General features: G+C 44.2%; 1 protein-coding gene across 1 annotated transcript; it reads right to left on the bottom strand.

Annotated features, from left to right (window-relative positions):
- GXYLT2 (glucoside xylosyltransferase 2) lies at positions 1-24,464 on the bottom strand. Its single transcript, XM_067540252.1, has 7 exons — positions 24,171-24,464; positions 16,384-16,573; positions 16,013-16,144; positions 7,273-7,524; positions 5,699-5,822; positions 2,071-2,243; positions 1-811 (listed from the first exon to the last, which is right to left on the bottom strand). Exons 1-7 carry the CDS (start codon positions 24,458-24,460, stop codon positions 629-631), a joined length of 1,344 nt encoding a protein of 447 aa, XP_067396353.1. The 5' UTR covers positions 24,461-24,464; the 3' UTR covers positions 1-628.
- Positions 24,465-26,201: the final 1,737 nt, after the last annotated feature.

The raw sequence follows: 26,201 nt of genomic DNA, 5'->3' as shown, positions 1-26,201 counted from the left end.
AATCTAGACCCAGATTTAAATTTTGTGGGATAAAAAAAAATTATTTTTTTTTAAATAAAAACTTAGTGATGTTTTCACAACTGAAAAACAACTCCAATGAAAAGAGTTGTTTTTAAACAAATACACATTCCCCTGAAGTGTTTGAAATTAAAACATGCCAGAACTAAAAACATGAAACTCACACTAAGTGAAAGTCAAACCATTGATTCTCCTCGTTCAAGCGGAGAAATTCAGGAAGTGAACAAAGAGTATAAGTAGTGGCAGTTTTAATGGATATTTAAAATTCTTTCCATTTTAATAATTTAAGGAGTTATTAATATAACAGGTACATTCATGGATTCCATGGCCAGAAGGGAGTACTGTGATCATCTGGTCAGACCTCCTGTATAACACAGGACATAGAACTTCCCCCACAATAATTCCTAGAGCAGATCTTTCAGAAAAACATCCAATCTTGATTTAAAAGTAGCAGTGATAATGAATCCATCATGACCCTTGGTAAACTGTTCCAATTTAGACAATGATTTGTTTTTAACATTGATTTTAAATTGACAGTGTCCCTTTAATTTATCTGCCTCAAGTGGTTTGGATACAAGGATAAACATTATCACATAAAATATAGCTCTATTTAGTATCTGTAGTTGGCACGCACGTGGACAATGACACGATTTTCATAAACCTTCTTCATTGTTTTCTCAATCTGCTTCAGAAAAACTTGTGGAATTCGTCCACATAAAGTGTGTACAGTATCCAGAAACTTAGACTGAAGAGGGTAGTACAATGATTGGAAGAGATTGTCTTCAAAGGGAAACTGAAGGGGGGAGGAGAGCGGAGGAGAAAATGGATTATTTTCAGTAACTGTGAATGACATTTGAAAAGTTTAAAACCACTTTCATTCCTACAAGTACACTATTCGACCCATAAATAGGAGCAGGATTAGGCCTATACACATGGACGGACATTGGCTTGCTCCTGAGTATCCACTGACTTCCGATGTATTGAAACCACTTGTCAAATCCATTTAAGATTAGGTTTCAGAAAGTTCTGTCCAGCCCTGTTGTCGGGCACAGCCAGCTTCACAGAAACTGTATTTTTGAAGCCCATGCTAAAACCAATTTGCTAACTTGGGCGGGTTGGGAGTAAGTGTAATGTAGTTGGGGCCACTCATTTTCTTGGCGTTTACGCTTATGCTCCTTGATGGAGCTGCTCTTCCACAGAGATGTCAGAAGCAGCTCTATGCCAGTCCTTGAGGTACTACAGAACGCTATGTATAAACAGCTCCTTTCCTCACAGGTGGAAGGATAGGCTGTTGTAATGATCCCCAACTAGGGCCAGCAGCTGGGACTTCAGCCCTGAATGTATAAGCCTCTGCCACTTAAGCTATGAGTAGCTCCATTAATTGGCTGCAGTAGTAGGCAGTTATCCTTTATGTGGACTCGTCGCTACATGAGAACATGACACACGAAGGCAGCTTGCTTAGTAGCATAAAGGTAGAGTAACTGGAGATGTTTTGCTGGGCTTGTGCTACTTAAACGTAGGTTCTATTAACAAATAAAGGGAGAGAACTAAAGCCAGCTTCTCAAGAAGAAACAAAAATCCCTGAAACGCTAACCAAAAAACCCCAGCACGGAGATTGAAGCTTGAATTCCCTTCCATGAAAGAGGAAACATGGGACCAATTCTACAAGGTGCTGAGTGCCCTCCGCTCCCTTTGAGATGAGAGGGATCTGAGGGTGCTCAGCCTCTGTCAGGATCAGGCTCCCTATAACTGTTATGGAGTGTCAGTTCCAATGCCATAGTTAAGGCTGCAATACACTACAGAAGCAGTTTACCAGGCCTTAGGCTTTGAAGTTTGTTTTAACATTGAAGAGGACGGTTTAAACCATCCCTCATATACGCACACGGTGAGGTGGAGGAGTCCAACACACGGAGTTTTTTGTCAACATCCTGTATGCATACAGGACTCGTATCGTCAAACTTGGACTATTCAGGCCAGTAAACTCTTTCTGCCTAAAGATCTTACACTGCTTTGTACTAAAAAAAAAAAAATACCAAGAAGCAGAACACTTACATCACGTATCACTTCATATAGTGCCTTAAAAGTAGGCTGCTTGTCATCATGGTAGACGCCTCTGTTACCATGGAGAATAGATATGCCTTCCTCTTCTGCGCCTTTACAGTTACTCCCATACATACAGTGATCAGGCCGGTAGTTCCACTGACAGGGAAACACATAGAGACACTCTGGCAATATCAATTAGAGAGAGAGAGAGAGAGAGAGATTTAACCAAACAATTACTGCAAGTTAATTACACTGCTCTGAAAGTGGTGGGGCTGTCAATCAGGAAGATTTTCAGTTGTCTGTTGGTAGTGACTCAGGGTAACGGCCTAGAATTCTAACCCAGTTTTCTACAGGAGATGACTGAGTCCCACCACTGTCGGGTTGGGGATTGTTACCATAGGAAACTTGGCCCATAGAAGAACTGGGAGGAAAGAGGAACTGAAGAGAAAGGGGGGGGCGGAGGGGAAAAGGAAAAAAAGAAAGCATGCATTTTACGAAGCCCCAAGTGAGAGAACAAGGCCTAGATCCTACGCAATGTGTAGCTCCGTCCAGCACCCTCTCTAGTTGCGTCTGAATACATGCAAGGCCATGGAATGAGAGGCAGTGGAAGTCACCACTGCTCGCATCCCACTTGGAAGACACACCTTGGCTGAATTCTGACTCCTACTGGAGACTGGGTGACAAAGCTTTCAAACTATTTCTGATGCTTACTGCTGAAACTCTCATTTAGGCTGTTGACATGCCAAGTGTGATGGCAATTTGGTGTACAATGGATTCCCAGAGCATGCAATGAGAATGTATTCATGAATGCTGCTGCGAGGATCTGTTTGGTCACCAGAACACAAAGCCCGCCCTACGCACAATAAAATACACTCCCCGTTTGTAAGCCCTTCAGTCTGTTATGGATACAGTTCCAGATTAATTTCAAAAGCAAACCAATTACTCGCAAAACGTCTTATGAACAGATTCCTCCTGCTATTCCTCGTCACTTAATTTACTCTATATGCACTCCCAGCATCCGCTACATGCTATGACAATTCATGAGGGTCATCTTCCAGCCAGAGAGTAGAGCTGGACCACTGGTCGCGGCTCCGCAATGGCAGAATCACGGCCATGCCATAAGCACCAAAGATTGAATACTTCATCTGGCCTTTCCTCAGGCTCCACTCATCCTGCCCAGTAAAGCAGTGCCAGGTCCTTGTGTGGATTCATAAAGGGGGCAAAGGAAAAGCATAGGGAGTGCTTCTCTCCTTGACCTCCCCAACGCAGGAGGTGGTCACAATGGTCCCTTCCCAAGCTCATTCTGTTCGGCCTGACATTTCTCATGCTTGGCTCCAGCCAAACGCTCAGTGCTAGAATTAGTGGAAGGGGAAGCTGCAAGGGCCTGATCCAAATCCCATTCATGTCCATGGGAGTCTTTCCATCGACTCCAATGAGCTCTAGATCGAGCCCTATATCAGCAGGATGCCAGTGCTCAGTGTTCGCACAAGCACAACTCTTCCCCAGGACGTTAATCCTGAACAGCACCACCATGGCGCTGATCACTTTTGACACGTGGTGCTCGCCCATTCTCCTCTTCCTCACTCCTCAGTTATGCTAGCACTCAACTTTTGCTGTCACAGCTGGATACTGATTCTAGTCACTCCTTCAAGTCTATTAATACCAGAGCTGCCTTGGGGATTTTGTGCTGTTGCAAGGATTATCTGATTGGATTCTGACTGTTTCTTTTGCATTGGTGGGTTATTTCAGGGGACAGAGGTTAGACTTTCTCAGGTCAAAGAGCTATGTATATTCCCAGCCAATGCACTGGAAAGCTGCAGTAGGTTTGACGAGATAATTTAATTGTCCTTCTCTAATTGCTGAGATTTTGAATTGATGGCTCTTTACAATAGGGCTTCCTGAACTGGCCTGGGAAGGAACATTTTGTTGTTTGCTCTGAAAGGGTGAAAATACTTTTGATACTAACTAGTTCCTAGGAGCATATTTACTGGATGTGAGGAAAGGACAAGGCCTATGGAATGAAAAATGATATTCACATGTGGAACTAATCGTGAGTTTGCTAACCCCAGAACTCAAGTGGTCTTTCAATTTTCTACCCCCCTTTTTAAATGACCATCTTGAATTTGAACTGTCTTCTTCATCTTCTTACCTTCTCTGAATACTACTGCAGGAGGCCATATTGCCATGGCATCTTGGGATGTCTGTTTCTTTTCGGAAATCATTATAAAATGTAATAAGGAGAGCACCATTTTTGAACTGTGCCTCATTAGCTTCTTCCTAGGATTACGAGGCTATTACTTGTTGTGACTGAAACACTAATGTAGGACATTGGTCTGCATTAGACAACTGCAACAGTTGTTTTATTGCTTTGATTTTCGTCTGAGTTTTATTGTAGTCCTGGTCACTTGACTGAAGACTTGACAGAGGGACAAAATGGAACAGAATAGAGGTACCTCCATGTTCATTCTGTGCTCAAGATCATGCTAGGACAAAGGGGGAAAGTGAAAGCAGACCAAAGTGGATCCCTGGCAAATCCACATGATGGTATAGGACAAAGGTCCCAACTTCTTCCAGTTAGTATGGACCATACAACAGAACCTTGGACTAAGTCTTCAAAAATGAGTAGTGATTTCAGAAAAGTCTGAGTCCAATTTGATACACTTTCAAAGGGCCCGATTTTCACAGGTGGGAGCTTAGCACTTTCTGAAAATCAGACCCCTCTAAAATTGAGGTATCCCTAAATGACTAGTCACTTGAAAACACACACTATTGAACTACTGAATTCCGGAGGAACTAAGAGAAAAGCCAAAAATAGAGAAAGTTGTTTAAAGAGAACCTGTGCAAGGCTGACAGGCATGAGTCAGATACAACATATGTTGTTTTGTTTGGGTTCAAGGCACACGTCTACAGGTCACACTGTCCCTCTGCTTGCTCTTATCCACTCTCGTGGGCAGGTGGAGTATTAAGCCTACTCTCTGAGAACAAAAGTTCTTGTAGAATTTTCACATCCTTCCTGTTCACAGGCCCAGAGGAGACAAGAAAAAAGGAGAGCACTAAACACAAACACAGCTGGAAATGCAAACGATCCGGAACATCCTGAGGTCACCAGGGGTGGGTAACTCAGCTGAAGAGTCAGAACTTTGCCTCTTTTGAAGGTCTGCCTTTTAGCACAGGCTTGGGAAGGAAAGATTTAAAAAAAAACCAAAAAAAAAAAATCTGTCGGCTTTGACATGGTCACCCCTTTAATAAATAGTGGGATTGAGCACCATGTTTTTTAATGTTGTTTTCAGAGCAAGCATGTAAATAACACATGACTACCTGCAGCCCAGGATTCACCATGTAGTTAGTACCACACCTAGGACCTTCTTCTAAACTTTCCAGGCACTTTAGAGAATACAGCTGGACATCTGCACTGGATGTAGGCCCCAGTCCCACCAACATTTATGCCCGTGAGTAGTCCCAGTGGGTGTAAATCCCATGTGCACATGTGTCTGCGGTCTGGGAGCCTTACGTTATTCATTTAAGGCCAGAATACAATCTCATGTATATTTTAGATCATCATCCCACCATTGGATTATACAGTCTAGCCCTTCCCTTGTTACAGACAAGCAGGAGTATAATAGGAATCATTACATACCTGGGTTAAAGTAAAAAATAATATTTAGCAAGTCCTGGTCTCCCCATGTAATGTAGTTTTTGTACTTTTGGTATAATGGATACAACATTTCCTCCCACATCAAGCCAGTTGGTATCATGCTGTTCTACAAGGCAGAAAAATCCAAACAAGCGGGTTAATGTTTTACCAAAACAGCAGGGTAATAAAGACATGATTTAATGCCATGCCCACACGTTCAGAGCTCTCCCATACCCAGAGAGGAGCCGCACTGTGAGGAAGTGTTGGACCTGGCCACAGGTGGAGTGGCAGCACTCACTGCGGGATAGGCTGCACTCATCTTACTCAACTGACCAGGGAAGCAGTACCAGCTGGGTCTCGGACTGGTGTGGTGCGCAGCCCTTACTCTCCAGATACCTGCCATTGAGAGCAATTGAGCCCCTGAGAGCCTTCCTACTTGCTGGCCAGAGTAGTGCCCAGGTGTAAGCTGGGGGAAGTAATTAGCACCTTCTCAAGGGCAACAGTCACTTATGTCCCTTTCAGAGCAGGGGAGGGATCATGACTTTGGAAGCACAATTCCTTCCTGGGGCATGCCCCGCAGTAGCACAGTTACGCAATGGCCCTTCCTCAGGGCTCAAAGCTCAACCTTGCCCTGGATAAGGATATCAGGGCCAGACTCTTTGTGCAAGTTCATGGAACATTTATTCACGTTGCTAGGCACTTACTCACAAGAATAGCTATGAGAATAAGTGCTCACCAAGCGACAGAAAGGTTCCACCAGCTAGGCCTTTGGCATGAACAGGACAAAGCCAACCTGAAAATCATTCTCCCCACTTACACCGGCAACTCCATCGACCTCCACAAGGGTCACTCATGATTTGCAGTGGTGTCATCAGGGAGCTCAGAAGCAGGCCTCATTTGATGGAAATAAAACGGATCTTTCCCTGCATTATTCACTCCACTTTGTATCATTATCAGCGAGAGGGTTTTGGTTTTTTTTAAAAAGTCCAGTATGTTCAGCACTGCTGATCCTTGGGTTCACTTTTCCATGTGTCTCAGACGGGAAAATGGGGCAATCAAAGAAATCAGCTTTCCTTTTGCTTTTAGCCTGTTTCACTGTCAGGGTCTGAAAGCTCTGTGCTTTTTGGGAAATGGTTATTTGTTAAAAATAAATGGTTAAAAATAACCATTTTCATTAGTTCCATGGGGGTAGCCGTGTTAGTCTGGTTTTAGCAAAACCGCGAGAGGCCTGTGGCACCTGATAGACTAACAAATTTATCTGGGCATAAGCTTTCGTGGGCAGATGCATCCGACAAAGTGGGTTTCTGCCCACAAAAGCTTATGCCCAAATAAATCTGTTAGTCTATCAGGTGCCACAGGATTCTTGTTGTTTTGCATTTTCATTAGGATTTTTTGTTTGTTTGTTTGTTTTTTCATATCAGGAAATCTTTCTACTAGTTTTATAAAAGCTTGGTTTTGACAAAGTCTGTCCAGCATCCTTTTCCAATTCCATATCGTACAAGTGGTTTTATGCAAGCACACATGCCCCTAAAAACTGACTATTTTTTTTAAAGTAAATTTCTATAGCAGTTTTTCACCTTGAACTGTGCACTTCTTATCCGGGTTAAATTCATCAGCATGACTCCAGAATTGACTCCAGTTGTTCCATAGTAAGGGTGGCGAGCAAATCGACTATACCAACCAATCTTTGGTATTTCATGCTCTGGGGCCATAGCGGCCAGCTGTGTGGAGTTGAACTCTTTCAGAAAACTCCAGATGTCGTCGATGGGCCTCAGGAAGAGAACATCAGTATCCACATAGAGAAGAGAATCCACATCCTTTAAAATCACCTTTGGGAGTTGCAGGATGGGGAAGTGAGAGAAGATGGAAAGGAACCCATCAGACAGACGGCAAAAGGAAATTACTGCCCAAGAATTACTTTTATTTTAAATTATGCATTCATGCAAAAGACAGTTAACTGGCATTCTCAACCTCTGTGGGAGTCACAGACAATAGGTAGTGTTTTTTTAAAAGCAATGAGTATGGCAAAATAGCTAAAGCAATGCACAAAAATCAAAGGTTATTCTTCACACAAAACAATACTCCGCTTAGCTGTCATAACTACCTGAGATCTAACCCACAAGGTCTATTTCATATTGATTTTAGTAACAAAACACCTAACTTCTGCAGTAGTACAGCTTTGTTAGTTTTTCCGAAGACCAGTAAGTTTTGTGATTATTGTAAATTGCCCAGTTCTAGAATGTGGGGATGTAATTTAGGTGTATGAGGTATATAAGGTATAAGGTAATCATCAAAAAAGATCATTTTACAACCATATACCTACATTACAGCAGTACGCACCAGGATCCGTGACCCAGCCACACAGCCAAACCTAGATCCCAGATTGGCTAGCATGGATCCCAATGAAACATCTGGGGCACTAAGTTCTAACGTAGCAGAGAAGAAAACGTAAGGTGGCTTATAACAGAACAGCTTCCCATTTCCTTTTTATCTTATGTTTCCTTACACCCAGCTGTTGGCTACTTTTCCCATTACAGCTTTCTGCCCCCTCATTGTGTAAACTGCACCACTTATTGGCATTAATTAAAGCCACGTTTCCATGCAGTTTAATTTTAATATGTTAACTGTTGATCACCTGCACAGAGGTGTTTTTAATTCCTTGCCTTTTAGGAAAATACACAACGAGCCAAATTAAAGTCTTAAGAAAGGAGCTTGTGGGCCAGATTCTCATCTCAGTTACTGCGGTGTAAGTCAGGAGCTACTGCAGCCAATTCATTTACACCAGTGTAAATCTAGTGTAAGGGAGAATAGAATCAGGCCCAGCCTATCTAATCTATTCTTGCTTGCAGAATGCCCCCTTGTGGAAATCCAGTTACTTACACATTCATTGATAATATTAGCAGAGAGATAATATGGCAGTTTAAGGGTGTGAAAATTCCCTAGCCCTCTGCATCAGAACGATTCATTACACTGTTTGCTAGATAGCAAAAGCTATTAAGTTTGAAAATCAGTTGCAATATAAAAATGGGGCAGCACGGGAGGTTATTCGCTAAAACTGTCCAAAAAGTCGAGGGGCTGACATTTTCTAGCCTTGGTCTCACCCAAAAGTTTAGGTTGTTTGGCACATGTGTTCAGCCATTGATTTAGGTCATGTTGGGGGAAGGAAACAAACAAACAAACAAACACTAGTCCAAATGCAAAGACAAAACCGCCACATTTCCTTCCTTACTCAGATAACTCAAAACCCAAGTGAACTTTTAAATGGTGCTCGTTGAGCCCACATCCCCCCTCCCCCACCCTGCAACTATGTATGGGATAAAAAATTTGGTTTAAAGTGGTAAGTATTGAGCATGCTTAGAAGTGTTTTTCCATCAGAGTCCTGCTAAGACTGGACCAACTCAAATGCCAATGTCAATGTAATTTCCTCCTGATTCAAAGCTTCAGGATTTGGATCAACATTTAGCCAAGTTTAATGAAGCCTCACCCTATTTTGGACATCACAAATGCACATTCTCCCTGCCCAGCCTGACAAGCACGGGGCGAGGGGCTGCACTTTTTAAAGTAGAAAATAACATCTCTAATGAGGGCTCTATGCAGACCATTGTTCGCTTGGTTACTGAATAATGCATTCAGCTCTAACATACTGTAGATAATGACACACACAAGATCTAAGTGGTGTAGAATCATTTTTTTGTCTGTTTCCTACTGAACTGGCACCTGTTGTTACTAGACAACACAACCTGTGACAAGAAGATAGCAATAAAACAATCTAATATTATTAGTCCAATACTATAGATTAGAGGGGCAGAGGCTTGAGCCAGACTGGAAGTCAGGACCCCAGGGGCCTGATTCTCAGAGAACTGGGCCCCGAGTTTCTCTTGCTTGCGCTGGAGGAAGCGAATGGAAGAGAAGCTGAAATGCCCTTCCTTGTCAGCTGGCTATGGATGTTCAGCACATCCTAGATTCTATTATTTGAATTACTGGAGCACTTAGACACGCTGGTCACAGATCAGAACCCAACTCTGCTACGTGCTGTACAAACACAGAACAAGAAGGCAGTCCTTGCCCCAAAGAGCTTACAATCTGAGGTCCTGTCTACAGTACCGGAACTATACTGACAGATACCGCACCGTAACCATGCTGGAAGAACCCAGTGTAGACGCAACCTACACCGATGGAAGGTGTTTTTCTGCAGATGTATGAACACCACCTACTGAGGGACACTAACGATGTTGACGGAAACAGTCTTCTGTTGACCCAGCTGCATCTACTCTGGAGGTTACATTGGCAAAGCTCTGGTGCTCAGGGGTTTGGATTTTTCATACCCCGACCAATGAAACTGTTGGGCTAAATCTTAAATGTACACAAGGCTTATGTACAAGACAAGAGCTAAGAGATGGACAGACAGACAGACAGGGGAGCACAAGGAAACAATGAGACGGTGTTGGTTAGCATGATAGGCAGTGGTCTCAGCACACCAGCAGCTGAACTGTTGTCAAGTTTTTGTGGGCAACATGGGAAACGAGAATTTTAAGGCTCTGCAAAACTAACTCATTATCCTCCTTCAAAACCCTCCTAGCAGGCAGGAAGGGAAGCACTGGTTCTTCTTTTAAGCTTTTAACACTTTTCTCTTTCACATGTGAAGTGTAAAAAGATCAGCTTTAAAGCTGCAGAGATCAGTGAGAGTCACTAGATCACATCTCATCCTGGATGTGCTTTGGATTTGGGCCCAGCAATTTAACTTCTAGAATAATTTGGCCAAATGAGTCCCTCACATATATGAAATTACACCGGGGAGAGAATTTGGTTTAAGCAGTTCTGGTGCTCCCTACTTTCAAGTCAAATGCAGCATTTACAATAATCTTTGAGCTCTTCTAGGGTGAGATTTTCATAAGCATCTCACTTCTCGCTGAAAGCCAAAGAGAGTTGGACGCCTAACTCACTTAGTTGCTTTTGAAAATCCCAGCTTTCATGTCTCACTTTGACAACAACAGATGTACTCAGCACTAACAAACAAGTCTCCAGACAAGATTTTTGAGTCAGGATATGATAGAATTCCTCCCATTTATGTGATTTCTGAACGTGACCAACTGGAAATATGGGATTCCTGTTTTCTTTGTCCCCTTCCTTCCCCCTACAAGCCATTTACAGTTTAGAAGAGGATAATCTCAATGTTTTTCACAGCTGTGTAGCGTTTTGCTAATAAATCTTTTGAGACTTCTCTCCAGAACTTGCTATATTTAGCTTGACACTTCAGTTAAATACTCAATTATCTGTAATTTGATTCCACAACTTCTGTCTCTGTGGATTCTCCCTATGTTAGCAAGTAATAACATGCTGACAGGTAAGCATATACTGGTGCCAGGAGAGGCAGTGTTACCTACCGGTTCAAACTGGCCAGCAAGTCCATACTCCTGCACTTTGTCCAAATCCTAGGGCTGACCCACAACCAGGATCACCAGATTGGGGACTGTCTACATTAGCATCCACAACCACCTTAGTTAATTGATTGCCAGTTAAGCTGAGCTAACTCCACTTACAACAGAGCCAAAAACTCCAGTCTAGACAGTGCCCTGGAGTCTATTTCCAGTTCTGCCAGGGACCCACAAGTCATTTCAACAGACTCAGGTTAGTTACCTGTAAAGTGGGGAGGATGCTAATCTACCTCACAGGCTTCTATGTGTGCATCGCATTTATAGGAGCATTGCCAGCAGATCAAAGGAAATGATTATTCCCCTCTATTTGGCACTGGTGAGGCCACATCTGGAGTACTGTGTCCAGTTTTGGGCCCCCCACTACAGAAAGTATGTGGACAAATTGGAAAGAGTCCAGCAGAGGGCAACAAAAATGATTAGGGGGCTGGACACAAGACTTATGAGGAGAGGCTGAGGGAACTAGGCTTGTTTAGCCTACAGAAGAAAAAAATGAGGGGGGATTTGATAGCAGCCTTTAACTACCTGAAAGGATGTTCCAGGGAGGATGGAGCTAGGCCGTTTTCAGTGGTAGTAGGTGGCAGAACTAGGAGCAACGGTCTCAAGTTGCAGTGGGGGAGGTCTAGGTTGTATATTAGGAAAAACTTTTTCACTAGAAGGGTAGTGAAGCACTAGTATGGGTTACTACCTAAGGAGATGGTGGAATCTCCACCCTTACAGGTTTTTAAGGTACAGCTTGACAAAACCCTGGCTGGGATGATTTAGTTGGGGTTGGTCCTGCTTTGAGCAGGGGTTGGACTAGATACCCTCCTGAGGTCCCTTCCAACCCTCATCTTCTATGATAATCTTGGATGGAAGATTCTGTATAAATGTTAGTTATTGTTAAGATTAAATCTTCCTTAAACCATCTGCATGTTTATACTTTTTTTTTTTTTTTTTTTTTTTTTGGGGGGGGGGGACGGGACAGGGGAGAGGGGGTTTTACGCAGCAACATCAAAGGGCCACCCCAGCTCTCTAGATGGGAACGCAGCATGTTTTCACCCAAATGTCTGCAAGTCACTCATGCAAGCAGGGCTTCATCTCTGCAGCTTCTGGCTCACTAGAAAAGTAGATGCTTGTTATTATTACTTACTATTTGTTTTGCAGGAGCACCTAGGAGCCCTAGTCATGGACAAGGTCCCCACTGTGTTAGGCGCTGTACAATCACAGAACAAATGATGGTTCCCCTGCCAAAGAGCTCACCCCTTACCCAAGCCATTGCCAGTGTTCCCAGTGAAGTGACAAATGCAGGTATTCAACAGCAATGCGTCCAACAACCCACCGACTATGCCAACAGCGTCACCGGCCAGGAAGGCAGCAGTTTTCCTTTGGGAGGCAGAATAGGCTTGGGGCTAAGGCATAGGATTAGCAGGCAGAAGACTTTGCCATAGCTTCCTGCATGACTTTGAGGCAAAAAAAATGATTACAGGAATTGCTCCCTTTCCACATCTGTGAAATGTGGGCAGCATTTAACTCCCTCTACAGGGTTACCAAGAGGCCAACAGAAATGGACCAGATTTTGCCAGCCTTCCTCAAACTGCACAGCTCCCGTCTCAGGGTTTTATACTGCCGCCCATCACCATCCCATCTGAGTGCACTGCACTGACGTCAATGAGACGATCTGTGGAGTAAGAGGGTATGTAGCGTGAGTGAGACCATCACCACCTGACTACTGTTGTTTGCACAGACACTGCAGATAGTCAGATGGCAATTGCTAGGAAAATGATTATTCCCAAAACAAGGTGCTCCTAATAGCAGCCCAGACTGCCGTCAGCTTGCTACACACCCAACCTGAACGTGTTGGTATAATGAATGTACCCTTCGTAGCTCAGTGTAATTTTGTTTTTAAAGCCCATTATCTGTGTTACTTTTAAGATCTGTTCTGCCTCTGCAGCTCCCCAATTCGGTTTTACAGAGAGAGACTGCAGTCAAAACATCAATGTAGACTGGATTTCAGATTATCCTGAGGTTCAATCCATCTACCCTATAGGCCTGATATGGCAGGTTTATAAGCTGATGTGGACTTCCCTCTTTTGACATCTACTGTGATCTGCCTTAGCATTTTAATAATATTTTAGTCTCTGGTAGTTTCAAAAAAAAATCAGGAATGCCAGCAATAGTCTGCCACTCAACACTTTATTATCTGGGGTTGCATGAACACAACACGTGGCTTTGGAGTTATTAGCAATCAACTTCACACTGAAACTTTCTTATGCACGGACCCTCTGGTGCACGCTTGAATATTTCCTTCCCGTTTCACAGGTTTGTTGGCGTTCCCGAAAGAAAAGATATTTAATTTGCAAGGAAGTCAAAAGAGCTTGTTAACCAAAGGCTTGAATTCTGACCCGAGATCAGCACGTGCATTAGTTGAACCAAGATAATCTGTGCAACTGAGAGGCTACATAGCCTGCGCACTAAGCTGCTGTTCCCTTGGGAGCACCCAGAAAATGCGTTAATGTTTTATGCAGTTCCACTCAGAAACACCTAGGACACTGAGTCATTTGAAGAAAGGTGGAAGGGTTCATTTAAATAAACTAGCCTATCAACATCAGCAGGCTCATTTGTTTAAAACAAGTCTGAATTTAATGATTTCAACAGAGAGCAAGTAGAAAGGACATTTAAAAAAACAAACAAACTCCACTCCCATCCAGCTCAGGTCCCCCTCTCAGAGAAAGCCTGAGTCAATAAACAGGCCTTGAAGCACATCCTGACGGCCAACTATCTTGGTCTCTGTTGGGCGGAAGAGGGGAATTCTCAAGGTGAGGGCCTTCCATTTTGAATGCTCTTCCACCGTTAAACATAAGGTCTGATAGCTTGAAAGCACTGGGATATCATGGGCCAGATCCTCATCTTGTATAAATGGCCCCTTATCTCAACTGTTGATGTTACACAGGATAGGGGAATGGTCTCTGAGATAATCAAGGGCCAAACCATGAAGAGCTTTCTGGGTCTAAAGCAACACCTTCAACTCCACGATGAAACAAACTGGAAGCCAGTGCAACCTCTGCACCACAGGTGTAATATTCTTCTTTGGTGAAACATTTGCCTTCTGCACTACCTGCATTGTCTCAGCCAGTTTCAGATATGAGCCCACATAGCATGTGCCGCAGTGATTCAGCATGAAGGAACAAAGGCACGAATGTACATAACGATGTCTGCATTCATAAGGGAAGGCTGGAACCTTGTGGCTAAGCGCAAACGAAAAAAGTTTTGACGTCAGCTCTGTTCCTCTAGAAACAGCTCAGGGGCCAATAAGACTCTTAGATGGTGAACCAGAGTAACAAAAGGCAGGTGGACTCTCTCAACCAAAGGGTCACTCGCCACCCCAGCCATTTCCACCACTTGTTTTTCCCAGCTCACCAGCATCACCTTTAGTTTCAGTCCCAACGGTCCCCAGCCACCTAGCTCTCATCCAAGCCCCAGTCTCAGCCAGACACTAGGAAAGCTGAAAAAACGAACTGATTCGGTCTGAGAAAGCAGACACAGAACTTGGGCCGCAGGGTACTCAGTTGTCTCACTATCTCCTCACAAGCACATTAAACATGAGGAATGACAGATCACAACCTCAGGGCACCCTGCACAAGTCAGCCCTTGGAGTTGACAAACTGTTATCCAACATTACCCTCTGCATCCCCTCAGAGAACAAAGCCACTAAAGAACAACTCCATCTACCCCAGGGCAGGGGGTGCAGGTTCCACCACCACCTTGTGGCGGAAGGTGGGGAAAGCTGCTGATAGACCTAAAAGCAACAACGGGAACATCTAACCTTTGTCCATCCCTAGAAAGATGGACGGAGGTTATCAGTCAATGACGAAGGAGCAGTCTCTGTGCCCAAAAAGCCTGTCCAGGTGGTGTAAATGACTACAAAAGGCACAAGGCATGGAGGATGAGGCCCATAACAGCAGGGCTTCTCTTAAACTGGGTTACGCTCAACATGAAAATGCTGTTCCATGAACCAATGTGCGATTGGGGGGGGGGGGGGTCGGTCTGTTTTCCTGCGTGTGTGTTGGGGCTTCAAAAGTCAAGGCCGTGTCTATGAGAATGCAGGCTCCGTACGTGTGCAGTGGGGCTGAGCGTGAGAGCAGTGCTACAGCTTCGAGCATGGCCTCCATGGCTCCTGCGCACACACTTCATGGGGACTCTCAGCCCTGCCTGCCTCCAGCTCCAAAATTCCCTCTCTGCTGTAGTTGACCTTCCATGACAAGAGGGTGCCTAACTGCTCTTTGTGCCTTTGAAAGCCTCCCCCTAAATGTTATTAAACAAACAGAATTGTTGGCAGTACAAATCAAGAGAGAGGGGTGCCGATACAAACTGTGCAGAGGCGGGGGGAGCTAGCATATGGGCTTTTTACACTCCACGATTTTGAGTCTCTCTCATTTTTCTGAACCGTGGAATTGCATTCTCTAGGGACAACTCTGAGAAAAATCCATCCTGAATACATAAGGAAGGGAGAGGTTAAGAGGGAAGGGGAGTCCTCAAAATATCAGCCCTCCATTCTAAGGGAGAACATAGGGAATGGGAACCAAGGATTGCATCCTTAAAGGAATGTGACATTTAGAAAGCATGCAGCACCTACATCCAAACAGCACTGACACTGGCCCCCAACAAGCTGACAGGCAAAAGGAACGGGCATCAAACAAGAAGCATGCATTTTTTATTTTATTTTTTTTTTGCCAGAGGGAGGAATGGTAAGATTATCTGTTCCTTTCTCCACTTAAAAAACAAAGATGTCCTAGAAAGGAAGTTTCAGTTTGAAAAACGTTTTCAATCTTTCAAAGCAAAGCAGCTTTGCCAATGTAATAGACCTTTTCATGAAGCTGCATATTCAAAAATCCAGGTGTCTTACCGGAAGAAAGAGGCGTTGGGCAGCACAGGGTTTGAATAATTTTTTCCATTCCTGAGCATTTCCTACCGAAAAAGTGATTGGGTAGACGTTGTATTCAAACTTGTGTGTGTATGAGGGAGGCCATTCCTGTAACTGAAAAACATGGGGAAACGATTAAAATTCAGATACACAGACAGCGTTTGATAATACTATTAAATAATCAAACAACAAAAGAAAAGCTTACACAGAGCGTGTTTAGTAACAAGACCTCACATTTAAAAAAAGATCTTATCCACTAATTAACTTGTTGACATCCATGTATTTTGTTATGAGAGATTTGCAGGCTACAGTCATTGAATATTTTTTTGAAAATAACAAAGAAGCAGACTCACCTTTTTCTCAAATTCAGGCTTCAGGGAATCCTCAGCAAAGATGTGAAACCTGAGCTTCCTGTAGCTAAAAAGAACTGCTGATTTCAGCATGATAAGAGTCTCTTCAAGCCTGTCGCCACATGCCACAACTGCCAGGTGCATCCACTGGATAGATGGAAGACCTTTCAAGTGTTTCTGTTCCCCCAGTCTTCTGAAAAATAAATGTGCGTGTGTATTTTATAATACAAATGCATTTCCCTTTTTTATATATATGATGTTTTTTAAGGTAGATGCCCAAAATGATAACTTCCCCCACACTCAACTGTGTGTATAATGTGAGTCTGGGGGAAGTTATCATTTTGGGCATCTACTTTAAAAATATAATACATATAAAAAAAGGGAGGTGGATTTGTTTGAGTGAAGCTTAACAGGATGTAGAACCGGTGCCCCTGGTTCAAATCAAGAATGTTGTTATTAAACCATGACAAAAATCTGCTGGTTATTTTACGTAAACTTTAGTTATAACAGGTTTAATAGCTCTTCCTGTCTGCATACATCTGTACCTCTGTACACACAAGTTAAACTGAATTAACAGTATGGAAAGTCATTGTTTGGCTTTTGAAGAGCGAGTAAGGTTTTTATTCTAAATCAGGAGTTCTCAAATGGGGGTTGTGACCCCTTAAGAAGTTGTGAAGTTATTATGGGGGCGGGGGGTAGTCGCAAGCTCTCAGCCTTCATGCATGCCAGTAAGGGTGGCATGGCATGGGGGGGGGGGTCATCACCTTTTGGGCAGGGGGTCATCACAGCCTGAAATATTTTCAAAGGGGGTCCCAGCATAAAAAGGTTGAGAACCCCTGTTCTAGATTCAGAGATTTTAAGGCCAATAGAGACCATCATCATCATCTCGTCTGACCTCCGGCATAACACAAGACAGAGAACATCACCCGGTAATTTCTGCATCAAGCCCATTATGTCTGTTTGAGAAGAGCACATCTCCCACCTGAATTTTTATTTTAATTGCAGTAGAACGGTTGACCAGTATACAAAAGGGGAACACACATATCCAAAACTGCCATGTAAATAGCGTTTTCAGAGGCTGTTTATACTCACCATACAGTGCCTCATCCTATTCCCATTGTATCTTGAGTCACTAACTTCACTGAGAAAAAAAGAGGTGGGCCCATTGCATCAATTTCAAAAGAGACTAGTGATTTCAGGTGCCTGAACTGTCTGGGTGCCCAACTTGAGACACTTTAACGGGGTCTGATATTTACAGAATATTTACAGAATTTACAGATATTTCAGCACATTCTGAAAATCAGGCCCCTTTATTATAAATAAATAAATACTAACTAACTATATAGTGCTTTTAAAGCAACAGTTCCCAACCTGGGGTGCGGGACCCCCTTGGGGGAGCACCAAAGATTACAGAGGGTCCGTGAGGCTTCAGTAATATTGAGGTCATTTAGCCCTTCGACCCCCGCGCTGGCCACGCGCAGCAGCCTCAAGGCCCACGCGGCCAAAGCAGAGGAGCAGCCCCCCCGCGAGGAAGCAGCAACTCTGAGCTCTGCGCCCTGCGCCGGCCGGAGCAGAAAAGCAGGCCCACCTAAGCTGGCCAGGTGCCCAGACAGAGCAGAAGAGCAGCATCCTCAAGCCCCACACCAGCCAGAGAGGAGGAGCAACTCTCTCCAACTCCACGCCAGCCAGGTGCCCGGCTGGAGCGGAGCAGCCCTGCGCCACAGGGGGCCTGGAGCAGCCCCGGCCAGCCCCCGCCGCCTCCATTACCCTCAGTTCATGAGGGACGGGAAGAGGCAGGGCCACACACGATGTGCGGTGGTGGCTGCACCAGGAAAGGCTTAGTTTCTTAGTCAGGTAAGAGTAATTTATTATTGTTTATGTAATTTAATGGTATCATCATCATCATTATATGTGTTTATAGGGATTGTGTGTGTTTATGGCTGGGTCGGGGTAGGGGTGAGGGTGGGGCGCGTGTTTTACCTAGTATTAACTAGTGGGGCTTTCACTCGTAAAGGTTGGGAACCACTGGAAGGCATCTCTAGTTGGGAACACAAAACCACTAGTCACTTTTTAAAACCTTGGCCTTCATTTTTTGCATGTATTAGTATAGAAATAAAGACATTCCTAGAATGTCTGCCTCTGGGTTCGTCCTATTTGCATGCCAATCTGAATCACATTCACATGCTGCTATTCAGTTGCATACAAAAAAATAAGCAAATCACAAGGATCACAATTATCACCCGGTTGTTCAAAAGGATAAATGTGATATATTGCTGAACTGAGGAAATAAATCCTAGCCTGTTCCCAGCTCAATGTACACAGATTGATATACAGACCATTAATCAGTACAGCTAATATTACCAACAAAACGAAAGACCTAAAGAAATAACAGAGAGAAAATGGCAATTAATTAATAAAGCAGGGGAATATCTTTTTTTCCAGAAATTAACAGAGTGTTCATAAGGACCTCAGCATGATACTGTTGTCCTGTACTGCCGAATAATCTGCTTATGCTTAAGCGGTATCAGCCACCAGTACTTTACAGACCGTGCAAAGAACGTGTTTCATTAATGGTTTAAAAGTCTTAGTCTTTAGTCTTAATTAAACCTCAATTTCAACAGTGTATAAATAATGAAATACTACATTTATGTGAAGTGGTATTTACTTTCCAGACTATTAGTGTAAAAACCACTGAATTATTAAAATGAATAATTGGTTCCTCAGACAGATCCTGTTTCTCCCCTCTCAACCCATCCTAACTATCTCTTTAATGTTTCCTCTTAATTGTCTCTCTAAATCAAGCTGTATGTAGAATATAAATGTGAATTACTTTGATATAGCTTATGGCCATGGACTTCAATGGGAGCAGGTCTATGCTCTAACCTCGTATTAGGACATTTCAAGTACCTGGGCCAAAGCCCAAAAGCACTGTTTTGCAAATTTTAACCACTGTCAATTCTCTGCCACAACTGCAAGAGTGATCTCAAAGTGACACCTTCAAGCTATGCAGAAAGGGTCTTCCAGCCCTTGGCACAGCCTCTATGGGTTCAGCCTAAAGGAGGTTCCCTTTTGGTCCAACAAGCACTGCTGCTGTCTTCAGACCAAGGATCTCAAGTCAACCTAGCTACATCACGCAGGGCTGTGAAGAATTTCATGCCTTGTGCGATATAGTTAGCTCAACTTAACCCCCACAGTAGATGCAGCTAGGTCGATGGAAGAATTCTTCCATCTCCACGGTGTGGATTTACTACAGTGATGGAAAAACCCTTCCGTCACCGCAGAAAGTGTCTACACTACAACAGCATTGCTGCAGTACAGTACCATAGCTTTACTTTACTAGTAGTCTAGACATACCCTCAGTTTCAGTCTGGACAGAAGTAACATACACATACCACAAGTCCCCTCTCTAGATAGGGGTTCACACTAAATGGTTCCCTTTGCTTGAGTATCAGGTTACCAAGGGGTAGATTGGATCCACTCTTACATGTCAAACAACTCCCATCATGGGTTCTCAGGAGAGACAGAGAGCCAGATCCTCAGCTTGGGTAAACTGACATCAGCCTCTGGGTAAACTGATGCAGCTCCATTAACTTCAATGGAGGTACAGCCATTTACCCCAGCTGAGGATTTGGCCCAGAACCTGCAACATTTAGCACAAAAACATAGGTCTTACCACTGAAGCTAAAAAAGAAAATGCATTAGCTGGTAGCAATAGTAGGATCTTATCTTGTGTGTGGAAAAGCCACTAGTGGCTGACAACACCCTTAGCTACACACTGAGCTTCCAGAAAAGACGGAAAGATACACTGTTAGCTCACTTAGAGTTATTCTGGGGCAATAGGGGTCCATTTTGAATTTGGGCCCTGGTCTTGTACAGGGCCCACTCTTATTGAATCCAGCTATTATATAAGGCCTTCTCTAATGGGTTATGTTTTGGTTAGTGTTTAACCATTAATTGGCACAGCTCCGTTTGGAAACAGAGTTTTCTGACACGCTGTCTGGTTGGAAACTGCTACATCAGTCAACAAGACGACCGATGCAAATTAAATGCCTGAAAAGAAATGCTTTAACAAAAATGCATATTTGCTAAATACTGTGGTCACCTTCATAAAAGTGATAGGATTTAATTTGTTTAAGTGAAGCATAAAGTAGTTGGTAAAGTAAAAAAAAAAAAAAAAACAACCAAATAATGATTGGGTTATATCAACAGTTTAAGATATTAAAATATTTTCATTATGGAGAGGCATAACTAACAGTTATGGTCTGAAATGGACTGGAAATCAAGAATTCCATCTGTGACGCCGTCCCTATGGGGCTTTCGGCAAGCCTTCAAATCTTTACAACTTTGCTTCCTCATCTGTAAAATGGAGATTATAGTAATTGATACCTGCCTCACAGGAATCCCCTGGAGATTAATTAGCATTTGCAAAGCACTCTGATGCTATAAAGCTCTATATTATCATTAGCAAACTCTTACTATGTTTGCATACTTGTGTTCATTCATTTATAATTTGATTGGTCACTGAAGCAGTTGCTTGTTTTTTATTATTGTCACACGTGGATTTTATCAATTTCTTTCCATTTTTAAAATACTGTTATATTGAATTTTAAAAATTAGAATGAGTCTAAAATAGATGACATTTGATGTGCTGTAAGACAGTCAAGCAAAGTGATTACATAAAATGGGATCTTTCTGCTATCTTGATCTCCTTTTACTAATCCCAATAAATAGACAGTCTGCACAGATGGATTTAGGTGGAAGGGGGAGCAGAAGGAAAGGCAGGAGAGAAGAAACAGACAGACAAGGTTTAATTCAGAACAGAGACTTTCAACAGTATCCATGTTAGACAGATTCTAATATGCCATCAGCATCCTCAATTACATACTAGTCCAAGTACAGATACCTTTAATAGTTAGTAGTAAAATAAGTAGTAAAATAAGTACTACATAAAGCCTTGATAAGCACTTGCAAAGCATATCATAAACATTCAGCATTTGTGATAGAAAAGCTTAAGCCAGCTCTGTTAGCGCCCAACAGGGTATAATAATGCTGTCAGCATTAGGCCGCTCAAAGATAGAGCATCATCAACCCTAATTCTCAGTTGCCTAACTGTTGGCTTTAACACGGTTTCCTTGGGTGGAACAGAGAGAGTGGCAAAAGACTGAGTTCCCAAGCAAAACCGTACACTTTCCATTAGATTAAATCCAATTCTCTCATTCATCATAGCCAGAGTCTTGAACATAAGCAGTCCAGAACCTGTCCAGAACCAGATGCTCTCCTGCCGACATAGCGCTGTCCACGCTGGCGCTTTTGTCGGTGAAACCTATGTCCGTCAGGGGGGCTTTTCTCTCACACCCCTGACTGACAAAAGTACTAATGCAGACAAGGCCTCAGCTGAAAAAAAAAACTAAACTTTTTTTGCCCATGTAAACAGTATGGCAGTGACCAAATAGCCTCAGATCCCTGATTCAGCACTTTACTTGAACATGTGTCTAACTGCAAGCACATGTACAGACCCAGTTAAGTGTGTGGGACTACCCACATGCCGAAAGTAAGGCATGTTCATAAGGAATGTACTGAAACAGAGACTATTTCTCCAGGGCCTGATTCCAGAACTTTGAAATTAGAGTCTCTCTGTTGATTTCAATGAGTTTTGGATTAGGCCCCTAGAAACCAAGCAGATCACCTCTGCCATATGCCTGGACTTCAACAGGCTAGTGAGGGAGAGCCTAAAACTGGGATTGTCACTGGTCTTCTGACTTCTTACAGAAATATGAATACGTATTTCTTTTCTTACCCAGGACATAACTTTTTCATATTTCCCAAATTATACCCTCACTTGAATTGAGTAATACTCTCTGGCAGTAGTCCCAGAGAAAACAATGGAATGACTAGTGCAATAAGGAACTGATCAGCAAGGACGGGTGTCAGAACTGGACCCTGACTGTCTACTCCTGCTCCCAATGAAGTCAGTAACAACTCCCATTAACTTCAGTGGTGCAAGATCATGCCCTAAGAGTGAAGAAATGTAAAGCAGAAGAAACAGTAATGTTTAAACACAGCATCTTTACACTTTTTTTTAAATTTATTTTGCAGTGCTCCTGATTAACAATCTTTCCTTGTGCAGACCTTGTAAAAAAGACTTGAAAATTCAATACATAAATAAAACCCAGATAATGTCAAATTTCAGAACACAAGAGGATTCTTATTCATTGAAACGGGAGAGTTGTTTACCCTCTTCAGAAGATTTTAGCACTTTCACTCCTCATTCTTTCAGTGTTGTCTATGATTTCCATGATAATCTAAGAGATATGCTCCAAAGAAAAATGACTTCAGGAGGTACAGTTGCTAATGGAAATAATCCTGCTTTAATACATCTATTTGAATTCTGTTCATGATCCATTCTCTGTCACCGTAAACACTGCTTGCTCTCAATATGATACAATGCTCGTAAGAAACCAACTGCTTTAATAGCTGAAAGAATAAGATCTTATAAAACGGGACAGTCTTTCATTCAGAACATCTCTGTGAAATCATGAACCAAAGACACACAAAGTTTGATAGTTTGGTCACACATTCACCTTAATACAGCTAAAATGGAAAGAAAAACAGTATTCTACCCACAGGAAAAAACCCACTGCAAATATTTGTACTTTTCTGAATCAATCATAGTAACTTTAAAAAAAATATGGCAGTTGCAAAATTAATATTAAAAGCTAGATCACATGTGCACTATTAATTCAAACATTGTTTAGCAACATTTTCCTACTGCACTTTAATATATAATGATTTTTTAAAAATAAGATGTATTGATTGTTGTCTGAACTGTTTAATTCTAAATCATTGTATAAAATACATTAGAATGTTATTACTCCTATTACACAAATAGATATTCATCTTTCATTTCATTTTATTTTGTCTTCACTCCATTTCATTAAAAAATGAGCACAAGTTTAGCCTTTGAGGTGGACAGACCTCCTCACCTATCTGTAATCTGTTCTCACCAAATTACACATTAAAACAAAACAGCCTTATAAAAAGAACCACAAAACCAGTCAAAAAGCTTTGGTTTGTGAAGGCTGCTTTCTCACAAACAGAAATCTGTTACCTGTACAGAAATGGGAATTCTCCTCTAAACGGTTAGAAACAGAACACCTGTTCTGGCACCCACATGACACCTACACACATTCCCCTGGTGGCTCAGACACCGGTGTGTTAAGGAAAGGTTGAATTCAGAGACAAGAGGAGCAGTTTACACACTGAAAAGCAAGGTGTGCAATGCAACTGATCAGTGGCCTTGCAAACGAAGGAGGGGGGGCAGAGCGCGATGGACTTGCCAACTTCAAGAGTGAGCTCTCGTGAGGAAGTGAAAAGCAAACGGAAAGGTCAGCGGGCGACGAACACCAGAAGGTGAAAGTTTGTGGAAGGAAACGGAAAACTCTTCCCCAGGGAAGTGCATTCCGCTTCCTCGCGCGTTACTAAGCGCCGCCGGGGGGAGTCGAGTCGGAAACTGACCCGGGGCAAAATGAATTGCAGGAGCTGCGGCTCCAATCCCCCCCCGCCCGCCGCACAGCCAGGCTCCCGCTTCCAGCGGAGGACGCCGGGCTGCAGACGCCGGCCACCCGAGCCGCGGGGCCGGGATCCCTCTGGCGAGCCGGCGGATCCCTGCAGACCTCGGGCCAGCCCCGCCTGCAAACTGGCCCCTGCGATTTCCCTTTGCATTGTCCCCCCCCCCCCCATTGTCCCAGCCCAGCCCCGTGCACACACAAAACAAAAGCAGCGGCGCTTACCGAGCGTTTGCAAACTTCCCTCTCGCCGCGCCCCGCTTGCCGGCGGGGTGTTTGCTGAGACGTGGCTGCTCGCGCTGGGAAATCTGAGCCGCTGCCGGGACGGGTCGGAAACGTGCCAAGAGCGGGGGGGCGCGGCCCCCGGGGCCGGAGGGAACGGGCAGCGGCAGCGAGCCACTTTCCCCAGCCCCATGCAGCGGCGGCGGCTCGTCCGCGCTGCCCACGAAGAGGTAGAGCAGCAGCAGGCTGCCCAGGCACAGCAGGACGGCCACCACCTTGCAGTAGAGTTTCATGGTGCAGGCGGGGCGCGCGGCTCAGTCCCCGGGGAACGCCGCGCACGGGCTCCTCATCGCGCGCGCGCGCGCCGGCCAGCAGCGGGAGCCCGGCGGCGCAAGCCCGGAGCACCGTGCGCGGGGCGCTGGCTGCGCGGGGCGCCGGCCCGGCTCGCACTGCTGCGTGTGCGGCTCCCGCCCGGCCGGGCAGCGGGGAGGAGCTGGCTTGCACCTACCTACCGTACTGTGTGGAATAGCAGCTCTCCTCAGCCACCCCACTGCTTCCCGCCGCACTAGCCGCAAGGGGGGTGGGAGGGAGCCAGGGCTAGTGGTTAGAGCAGGCGACCAGGGCTCAGGGCTCCTGGGAGGAGGCCGGGATCTAGTGGCCAGAGCAGGCAACTGGGGGAGTCGGGATCTCCCGGGTTCTGTTTCCAGCTGTGCCACCGGGGCGGTTTGTCTGGGGCAGTCTAGGAAATGCCAGGGGCCTGGCAGGCTGCAGGAGGGGAGCAGATTCTCCTCCTCTGTGCTGGTGAGCAGAGCTGGACTTCCAGGACGACCCACTTTCTGCTGTTCTTTTGTTACTCTGATTTGGAGTGTAAGTCCGGAAACTCTTGCCAGTTCCAGCCTTCGGCGTTCCCGGGCTCTCTGTCTTCCCCTTCTCCGTCCATGTCGGCTAGCTTTTGCCTTCCTTGCCTTCGAAGTTCTGCCATTCTTCCATCATGCTGAAGACACAGGGGATGGCTCAGGGCTCGCAGTTTGGGTCACTCATCCTGACTAACTTCAACACTCTTGGTATCAAATTTTAAATGTGGATGGGCGTGGGGTTCTGATCCAAAACCCCAAGGAGCTGGTTCTGTGGATCCTGCTATGACTAGGCCAACGTGACCCCTCTGTGCCTAGGGTAGCCCACTTGAAAATGCCAAGGTCAGGGCAGGCTGCAAAAAGGAGAACAGATTCTTCCAAACTTACATATCCTGGTGACTCATAAGATCAATGAATCATAGAATATTAGAGTTGGAAGGGACCTCAGAGGTCATCTAGTCCAACCCCCTGCTCAGCTATATCATCCCAGCTTGGTCAAGCCTCAGCTTGAAAACCTCTAAAGATGGAGATTCCACCACCTCCCTAGGTAACCCATTCCAGATGTAGCCCCTTGGGTTCTTTGACTAGATTCATTGTACATTTGAGTTCCCTTGATGGGCCATTAAGCAGGCTTAGTGCTGCTACCATCCTGTCTGGGAGTGTCACACAGAAACACTGCACAAGTTTAAAATACAGCTATATCATGCATATTGGGAACTCATGATACGTACCTATAAAAGTGCTTACTAATCTTAGCAAATCATGACTTTTCCATCAGTACCTTGCATGGTATATCCTATACCTATATGATATTTATTGCAGTTCTGTAATATTGGTTTCAGTAATATTATCTCTGGTCATTCATATTCCATTCAGCGTCACAGAGTCCCTGAAGGATGGCTCTTACAAGTGCTCTGTGCCAACCCCCATTGAGAATTCTGCACCCAGGGCGCTTCTGGGGTTGGGGCCTTCTCCTCTCTGTGTCTCCCATCCCCCAATCTGCAAAACAGTGATGCTAATACTGAAGTAAACCCACAGCCATCTGGGAATTCACAGGTGTCCCTAGGAGTATGTCCACACTGCAACGGAAGGTGTCATTTCCGGCTGAGGTAAGCATACCTGGGCTTGCTTGGATGGAGTTAGCCTGCTGGAAATAGCAGTGTGGCTGCAGCACTCAGCT

The sequence above is a fragment of the Emydura macquarii genome, unplaced genomic scaffold, assembly GCF_026122565.2.
Source record: "Emydura macquarii macquarii isolate MOO-44397 ecotype Brisbane River unplaced genomic scaffold, CSIRO-AGI_Emac_v2 contig_71, whole genome shotgun sequence".
Taxonomy (NCBI): domain Eukaryota; kingdom Metazoa; phylum Chordata; order Testudines; family Chelidae; genus Emydura; species Emydura macquarii.
Note: the sequence above shows the minus strand (reverse complement) of the source record. Positions and strands in the feature narration are given on the sequence as shown.

Bases quoted from the DNA above. Each gene is read 5' to 3' on its own strand.
- GXYLT2 (XM_067540252.1), bottom strand. From the start codon at position 24,460: ATGAAACTCTACTGCAAGGTGGTGGCCGTCCTGCTGTGCCTGGGCAGC. The intron at 2,244-5,698 runs GTATGTAATGAT...TGATATTGCCAG, and splicing joins TATTTTTTACTTTAACCCAG to AGTGTCTCTATGTGTTTCCC. The intron at 812-2,070 runs GTAAGTGTTCTG...TCCCCCCTTCAG, and splicing joins TATATGAAGTGATACGTGAT to TTTCCCTTTGAAGACAATCT.